The sequence below is a fragment of the Quercus suber genome, unplaced genomic scaffold, assembly GCF_002906115.3.
Source record: "Quercus suber isolate HL8 unplaced genomic scaffold, Cork oak 2.0 scaffold_10, whole genome shotgun sequence".
Lineage (NCBI taxonomy): Eukaryota > Viridiplantae > Streptophyta > Magnoliopsida > Fagales > Fagaceae > Quercus > Quercus suber.
This window is the reverse complement of record NW_027069476.1, coordinates 2121242-2130744: the sequence shown is the minus strand read 5'-3', so window position 1 is coordinate 2130744 and position 9503 is coordinate 2121242. Positions and strand designations below refer to the sequence as shown.

General features: G+C 34.2%; 1 protein-coding gene across 1 annotated transcript; it reads left to right on the top strand.

Moving 5' to 3' along the window:
- Nucleotides 1–911: 911 nt before the first annotated feature.
- LOC112039685 (delta(14)-sterol reductase) lies at nt 912–9068 on the top strand. Its single transcript, XM_024072577.2, has 13 exons — nt 912–1094; nt 1204–1321; nt 1423–1493; nt 2207–2263; nt 3447–3538; nt 4905–4952; nt 5330–5450; nt 5562–5608; nt 6789–6870; nt 7638–7714; nt 7811–7930; nt 8456–8530; nt 8604–9068. Exons 1-13 carry the CDS (start codon nt 1047–1049, stop codon nt 8755–8757), a joined length of 1110 nt encoding a protein of 369 aa, XP_023928345.1. The 5' UTR covers nt 912–1046; the 3' UTR covers nt 8758–9068.
- The last annotated feature ends 435 nt before the right edge of the window (nt 9069–9503 follow it).

Here is a 9503-nt window from a genome sequence, read left to right as displayed (position 1 = left end):
ACATATATGTTGACTTTTTTTCATTCTATCTTATGACTTTTCTATTATTCCAATATTTTTCATTTTCCCAACCAAATAAAGCCAGATTATCGCTTTTTGCTTCAATAATTATAGACTCTCGCACTTTTTTTCTTCTTCCTTGTAAAGTAACCAAATTTAAAATTTAAAAAACAAAAACAATACATGACATAGTAATAGGTAAAGAAATTTAAAATTTAAAAAACAAAAATAATACATGACATTTAGTAATAGGTAAAGAACAAAGTAGATTACTGAACGTGGAACATTGAATTTTTATTCCTAGTATACTTACTGATAAATGCATAATGCTTTCACTATGGTGACATAAACAGAAAATGAAAAATTACTTATTTACAGTAGTCATGGGAGATATGATTTTGTCGCGTAGATTGAACTAGAACCCACCAAGAGCCTTGTAGCTTTAATAATTGGCACTTTTATGTGTTTTCTGTTTCTAATAAAGATATTTAAAGTTCAAATTTTCTTTATTGTAATTATTAAAGGGTCATGTTAACGGGTGTCTTTAAGATAATTATTAACATTTTCCTTGTTAACAAACCATATTATGAAAGTTTTTATCTCTACTTTCATTGGGAATATAAAAAGCTATTAAAAAAATAAATTATTTTTATCATTTTCTCATCAAAATGTATCTAAAAATAGTTTCTAAACTAAGTATCTAAGAAGTAAAAATAGTTTCTCATCAAATGTATCTAAAACAAGGTTCTAAACTAACTAATCATTTCCCATTATATCAATTTATTAACTATTAAAAAAATCAATTATTTTTATCATTTTTTTCATTAAAATGTGTCTTAAAATAGTTTCTAAACTAGAAAGTAAAAAAGGAAAAAGAAAAAGAAAAAAAAGACTGGAGTTGAAACAGCCCGTTGTGAAGTTTTAAAAGCTCTAGCGGGTGGCGATCCAAGAGTCAAATCACATAGACTTGTCCCGTATAGCTCACCGCACTGAGTACAACGCACTGCTATTCTCAGCTCAGAGGAAAATCAACAGACACAGAGAATATGGATCTGGGTTTACTTCTCCACGCTCTAATTCCCTCATCAACCTCTGTGAGTACTCTTTCTCTCAAAACTAATCTATCCCAAATCCCCGAAATCCCATCTCTGATCCATAGATTTTCTAACCATTTTTCATTTCTGTACATGTTTGGGTCATCAGGTTGCTATCTTAGCCGCATTCTTTACATACTTGGCCATTGTTGGACCTATTTTACCTGGAAAAGTAGTTTCCGGTGTAATCTTACAGGACGGTTCCCGTCTTCATTATCGCTGCAATGGTGTGTCTTTATATTTATGTGTGTTTGGTTCAGTGTATTACAGTTACTTTTCTTTGAGAATTTGGTATTCAATTTTGTTGTTTATGTTTGTGTATTAAAAGGTTTGCTATCACTTCTTCTGCTGGTTGCACTTCTGGGGATGGCTGCTAAGATGGGTTACATATCACCCACTGTACGTGTTCATTGCTTTCAATTGTTTTTATTATTTTTGTTTTCCCTTTGATACAATTAAGGCTAAGTGTATTAGGACCGGGACAAAACTTAGGTACAATTCTTTAATTGTTGTATCTTAGATTTTCCAATTAAATTCAACCTTGGCCGCTTTACCCAATGGGCCCATAGTTGGATTTTGTTGTCCTTGGGGGAGGATAATACCTTTTGTGCTGTATTGGTCAATGCAATCACGTGGTTGAATGTAATTGGAGAACCTGAAGTACAGTTCCTAAGGAATTGTACCTAAGTTTTGCACTTAGGATTGTATGTATTTGAATAATCTCTAGAACATGCAGTTGAATTACCAAACTTCCCATAATGGGCAGAAATTCTAAAAATATTGCGTCATATCAGCAATTGTTGCAGAGATCTAAATAAAGTTGAAATATAGCAGAACAAAGGATTTCTTATACTATTATGGTCTGGTACTGATTTGGAGATTCATAGCCGCCCGAAACCTATGCTGGAAAATCAAAGGCATTATGTGTCTTGGGTGTATCCTACTTCAAGACATTAACAGTGGTTTTGTAAAGTGTATTTTTGAATGCTTTCACAGGGGTTTGTTTTGTTTCTTTCTTCTCCTGTGGTGCCAATTAAACATATGTGGAGATTAAGCAATGCAATTCTTGACATACTGCACATGTGGATTTTAACATTTAACAATGCGTGCAGGTGATTTCAGACAGAGGGCTTGAGCTGCTATCAGCAACCTTTGTGTTCAGTTGTATTGTACGTTACAATTAATATTTTTGTACTTATTGATTATTTGGAATTTAAATTTGTTCAATTTCAACTGTAGCACTAAATTATGCATCTAAAGTGGTGATGTGCATGCTGACATTTATGCTTTTGCGTTATTCTCCAAATGATTGAAGATTTTAAAGATTCAAATGTGGTAAACTTTTTGTAAAGTTGTTACTTAGATGTTCAACTGTGTTGGTTTGCTTCTCATGCGGAAGAGCTCAGATATATGGGGCCATTACAACAACACAGAATATGTTAGGAACCCAGTGGTTCCTAATGGAGATGGATGGGAATTGTAGGGGAATGTATGAGAATTGTAGGGAAATGGACTTAATTCGAGGTAGTCACCCTCCATAAAGAAATATTAAGAGAGGGAGGAAATGCATTAAGCGATTGGTTTATTCTTCAATATCCAAATTTGAATTACAATTATGTATTTATAGGAGACTAGCTCTAATCTCATTGGCTCAAATGGCCTAAGGTAATTGGCTAGTTAATTGAACATGTGTTCTAAGAATTAAGTCATGTGTTAATTGAGTTACATGTGCTCAATTTCTAACTAACTCATCATAATCTCAACTAACTAATAATCTCAACTAACTAACTAAAGTGATTACAAGACATTTGACATAATATGGGGTTCCTATCTCAGAATATCAATCCCAAAGTTACACTTATGATTTGAATCCAATTTGAACGTGGGAAATACCTTTGGCACTTGAATCTATATGGGGCCAAAAAAATGAAGAAGCAGTTAATTATAAAAATATTTGTAGTCATTGTTAGACAGAAGGTCAGCAGCAATCCATTAAATTCTGAAGAGTACCTATATTAGAGATTTAAAAATTCACTGGATGATTTGAATTTTGAAGATTTTTTTTTGGGGGGTTGGGGGAGTTGGTCTAGGAATTCTTTTGTTTTTTCATCTTTCAGTATTCAGGATTTCTCTCTATATTTTGTTTCCAAACTAAAGTAGTTCACGTTATGGAAAGAATTGGGCAACACCATTTAGCTATAAAGCTCTTGGCCTTTTAATATGATAGGATTTAAACCTTATTTTCCTTTAACACTATGTTGCATAATTCAATCTTTTGCTATAAGTTACAGATTTTTCTTTCTTTCTGATCAGCTCATGTATTTTCTCACTGTTCTTGTTTTCTAATGTTAGGTGACCTTGGCACTGTACGCTGCTGGCTGCAAGTCAAGAAATCAGGGTTCTTCACTGAAACCTCATCTCACGGGGAACCTAATTCATGACTGGTATTTAGGAAACCCCTAATATTTTATTCAAAGTAATATCAAAACAGTTTCGAGGACTTCTGTTTTCACAGGAAATAGAATTTGGGCTACTATTTACATTAATATTTTCCTGCCCATCCTTTTAGGTTTCTCCAGGTAAGAGCCTTTTAGCTCAATTGGTATTTCCTCGTGTTCCAACAGAGACATCAAAGATTCAAATCTCCCTCCCCCATTGTAACTACCGAATCTTTGAAAAAAAAACAGATTTCTTTTATCCACAGTGAAAGGAGAAGCTGCATATTACTAAAATAGAAGAACTAATTTTATGGCAAGCTAAACCTACAAAACTCATATGCTCTTATCCAATCCCAAGCTATAGTTTACTCTACATGGTGAAACGATCTAATAACTCCCCGGTCAACGTCAATTTTTTTATTATAAGTAATTAAATTCATTATAAAAAGCATGAAAGGGGCGCAACCCTAGTACATAGGAAGAATACAAAGGAAAACCACAAGCAAGAAGAAAGAAAAATAATGTAAAGTACAATAAAGTTTAATGAAAGGTATTTAGGAACTCTAGAAAATCCATAGTAGAAAATGGATGAGAAGCAGAAATCCATTCAAATAATATTGTAAAAAATAAGAATTTCAGCTTCTTTGAATGTAGCTCTTTCCTCTCTAAACAATGACAATCTCACTCTCCAAAGGCATTACATTAAACATAAATGTGCAGCTTTCCAAATTCCTCCATTACTTTTCTTACCCAAATGTCCCTTCCAACATGATAACACCTCTATCACAAAGTAAGGCATTGTCTGATGAACACCAAACAAGCAAAAAACCAAAGACCAAAATTTCTGAGCCAACACATATTGGAGAAAGAGAGGAGCCACACTCTCTCCATGCCTTTTGGACACAAAGCACCAGTCCATAATAACTATCTCCCGCTTTCTTGAATTATCCGTGGTCATAGTCTTCCTTAATGCAATACACCATGTGAGAAAGCCAGCCTGGCGGAACACAAACTTTCTGAATGCTTTGCCAAGGAAAATAGTTTCCTCCTCCTCTTAATGCCTTGTAGTAGCTCTTCACCTAGAAGCCGTGGTTTTTCAAAGGGATCCATACCAATTCATATTCCTCCGCATGTTGAATCTTTGTAGTGTATATGTCATCTAGTAACTGTACCATTCTGTCATAGAATCTAGTTCCCAATCATTCACTTCTCTGATGCAACAAAGATTGTTGTCATCAATGATGAAAATAAATTGTATATTTTTCTATTTTGTTGTCATTAATGATGAAGGATTAAGTGTCCATGCTTCATTACTTGGAGAACATGTTTTGAGGAATTATCTTGATTTGCTTCCCTTTATGTCATTCAATAGGTGGTTTGGAATTCAGCTTAATCCTCAATGTATGGGCATTGACCTCAAGTATGTGATCTGGTTCTCATTTTTTCTGGGCATATTCTTCTGTGTCAATGAATACAAATCTTATTATATAGCTATGAATTTGAGTTTTGTAATGACTTCTATTCTGCACATACAATGGTTCTCTATTTTTCCTGTTACACATGGATTGGGCCTTTTCTCATTTCTTGCCCACCTGGCAATTGGCATGTTATTTTACATTCTTAAGCAGTTCATAATAACATTTCAATTTATCTCCTTGTCAACATCATGAGTGGGATGGCTTAATTTATCTGGCATTCTTATCATTACTCGTCAGATTAACATGACGTAATTGAATCTGACATTGTTATAATTTCTAGTGGACATAATTTTTTTAACATGATGGAACTTTCCTGTAGGTTTTTCTTTGTTAGAGCTGGAATGATGGGCTGGCTAATTATCAACCTATCAGTTCTTGCAAGAAGTATTCAGGATGCTACCCTGAGCCAATCTATGATTCTTTACCAGCTTTTCTGTGTGGTAATCTGGTGATGCTAATTAATCCTTTTATTAATATTTTCTCAGATCTTTTTATTTAGGCATCATTTGTTAATACTGAATATTCCATCCACTTTTTTTTTTTTTTCCCAGTTATACATCCTGGACTACTTTTTTTATGAGGAATACATGACCTCCACGTAAGTGCAGTACCATGTCTTTGAAGCAGAATCATTCCACAATCTAATTTTCTCCCATGTCAAAATTTGGTTTTGCATTCATCCTGAAGCATCTTTTGTTCGCTATAATTTGTCTTCAGCTCTTCTTTCTTCCTCTAACTGTAATATGCCCTACATTAATCTGATGATATATTAAAAGCAGGAATTGCCGTGCTTGACTGTGGTTTCTAGTACCGGTGTTGATCTAGGTATTGGCAGGCCTTTGAGCAAGTCGATGTTGACTAAAATCCAATACTGCCCGATTTGGTGTGTTACAAAACAGTAATTCATGAACAATCCAAAAAGAATTGACAACATAAAATAGATTATAGGGAACACCCATTTCCTGAAAAGAATAAAAGAGCAGATATTTTTGAAGAAGTTCAATAGAGGCATTGCAATGCTGAGCTGTGTGAAGGTTCACCTGGGTTCAGCCCTAAGTTTAGATCCCTTAAAATTTGATGAAGCCTGGTATAAGTCGAAGACCTTCGCCCAAGTTCTGAAGCTCTGGCCAAGTTCATGTCAGCATTAAATTTTCCCATTTAAATGCTGTCATAAATGTAATCTTTTATATAACAATTGAAAAGGTCAATCAGAGCTAAACATAAATCTGTTGTGTGACAAAAAATTCTAATTACCTATCAAAAACAAAGAATTCTAATTGATTATTAGCATTGACATTTTCTTGTATGGCAATAATAATCACTGTCTTTTACATAATAAAATACTCTAAATGGCTGGTCCAGACTTTGGCAAGTCTAAGACAATCCAAGGTAAAATATAATTTAGTTTTCCTATTAAGCTGCTGAAACTTTGTGAAGAAATGAGTGTGAGTTGAACGAAATGGCAATATGAGGTGCTGAGAGGTCTTCAATTAGGTTAAGTTCCCAAAAACTGCATATCAATGCACATATCGTACCACTATTCTCTTTGCTGACATGTCCGGAAAGTTCCAGTAGATATTTTTCCAGAAGTTGAAAGACCAAATTTGTTTTAAATAGCCTAGTATTTACCTTTAAAAATTAACTAATTTAAGTACCAACATAATGTCTAAAAGCCAATATTGAAATCTTACTTCAGCTCCTGATTTGCATCCATAGCAGTTCATGTATAATTCACTTCATATTTTTTTTACCTTCACATATGTGTTTGTCTTTTACAGATGGGACATAATTGCTGAAAGGTTGGGCTTCATGTTGGTATTTGGAGATCTAGTGTGGATCCCTTTCGGTTTTAGTGTTCAGGCATGTTACCATGATCTAAAGTTTAGATATATGAGAGGTTGTTTCAGTTTCTCTGTGCACACAGGCGTGATGCACTGCATAGTAGTTCTTAATTGCTTGGTTAAACTAGTGATTTTGAATTCAGAGTGTTGACCATTATTAAAGACTATATAATACAAGACAGGCTGAGCCCGACTTCTACGTAAGATAGAAAATGGTTCCATTTCCAAGTAGTGTTCAAACCCTTACCTAGGTATTTTCACACTGCATTATTGTCACCACTTCAATGTCTAAGTCCTATCCAACTATTGTCAGTCATCACAGCATTAAAAATTCCAGCATTCAGTTGGCAGTTGTAGGTGTTCTCTCTTGCCATGTATACAATATATTAGTATTGGAATTGTACTTAAATGTTTAAGAGTCTTTCAATGTTTTATGCTTCCCAGCATTTTCCCAGTAAGACTAATGCTTTTTTAACAGCCTCTTTATTGTTATTTTACTTCTTCTTCTTCTTTTTCTTTTTTCTTTTTAAATTTTTTTTTTAATAATAATTGTTAGTGCTCCTTAGAACCATGTCTTTTCAATGTGTTTTTTTTTCCCGGTTCTTTGTGCAAGATCACCAATGATAAATCCCTACTCCCTAAGAAGCATAACTTTATTTTTACTCCTATGCATGCTTCAAGGACACAACCACACACATTCACAATTTTGTCAGATGCACTTGAAATTGTGAAAATAATGTAAATATTGATTATAGTCTGTATAACCAGTAATCTTTGATTTTGTAGGGTTGGTGGCTATTGAATAACAAGCCAGAGCTTACAACAGCTTCTGTAATAGCAAATTGCTTTGTATTTCTGATTGGGTAACTTTGTTTCAATTTATACTGGGTACTCGGAAATTCTTAACCTAATTTTTTTTAAGAACAATTAGTAAAAATGCACTCCTTGCAACTGGGCAGGTATCTGGTATTTAGGGGAGCTAACAAGCAGAAACATGTATTTAAAAAGAATCCCAAAGCACCTATATGGGGTAGGCCTCCGAAGGTCATTGGTGGGAAGTTGCTTGCTTCTGGTTTTTGGTACGACTGCTGTTCAAATCTCTTATCATCATCATCATATTTGTTTCTTCCTATCAACAGTCATTTCAATTAATAGGAATGAAAATAATAAATGAGACATTATTTGAATGATTTGATGCATTTGTAAATTTTAGTAATCACAATTTGTAAATGGGGACAACAAGGATGGAGAAGCGGACTGATGAAGCCTGGTATCTGATCTATCATTTAGCATTATTGATAATCAGTCCGCCGAGCAATGTTTGAAATAATAAGATGGATAGGACCTGAATCGTTTGCATCATAAACGGGTAGGAGGAGCATCTGCTGGAATGTGAAATGACCTGATAATGGAGCCTTGTTGTAGGCCTATATTGAAGTGGAGGATTTTCTATTCATTGTTTCTGATTGCGACTCTTATCCATCTGTGAATATCATGATAAATCATTTCAACCTTCCATTCCCATCTCCTTAAAGTTGTTATGGACGTTATTAATGATGCTTCATCTCTTTAAAGTTCTTAACACTGTAATTATTTTGTTGAAGGGGAGTTGCAAGGCACTGTAATTACCTTGGGGACTTGCTGCTTGCTCTGTCCTTCAGTTTACCTTGTGGAATAAGGTACCTTCCTGATTTCTCAATGCTGTGTTTCCTTAGTAAGAATTTCCATATTGAAAATTCTCTCATTTTGCAGTTCCCCAATTCCATACTTTTACCCCATTTATCTCCTTATTCTGCTAATTTGGAGAGAGAGGAGGGATGAAGCTCGCTGTGCCACAAAGTATAAAGAAGTCTGGGCAGAATATTGTAAACTTGTTCCATGGAGAATATTACCTTACTTCTATTAGTAACTAGGCTCCACATTTGCCTAGTGACTTGTGGCTTAGTACCATTGTCTAGTTTTTCCCAAGTTGGAATCCCTCTTCCTCGCTTGTAAGGCCAAAAAAAAAAAAAAAAAAAGACTGCATTTATTGAACTTGACCAGGTATAGCTGCTAGAGACCTCTTGCATGTTCTCTCTCTCACTCTCTCTCTCTGAATAAGTAGTCCTTAATGGTCTGTTTAGATTGAGCTACCCCTTGGAATTGGATCCCATGAATTCTTGTTCTCACTATATATTTTTATCATTTGTTGAAGCAGTTTTTTGTACCATTAGTAAACTACGTGAATTCTTTTTGGATTAATGTTTTTTTTTCTTAAACACAATAGATCCTTGTTATATTGTTTATGTTTTTTGCTGAGGGTAAGAAGAAAACATCCAAATGGGAACATGTTCCCCACAATCTTCTGCCTATTATCAGACAATTTCTTGGCTTTGGAATTTGGATGCTTGCGTTGCGGATTCCCGACTTATTCTTGTAGTAATAATTAATACCATTAGAATTTCCAAACATAATAATTAATTCCATTACTCTTATTTCAGGTGATCTAGAATCTTTAAATAAAGATAGCTTGTCTGAAAAGTTTTCTTCTTGTTAGACTAGGTCTAAATAGGTTTTAAAAATCTTCTTCTGTTCCAACGACTGGCATCCACGCCCTTTAGGGGTTTTTTTTTTTTTTTTTTTTTTTTTTTTTTTTTTTTTTTTTTTTTTTGG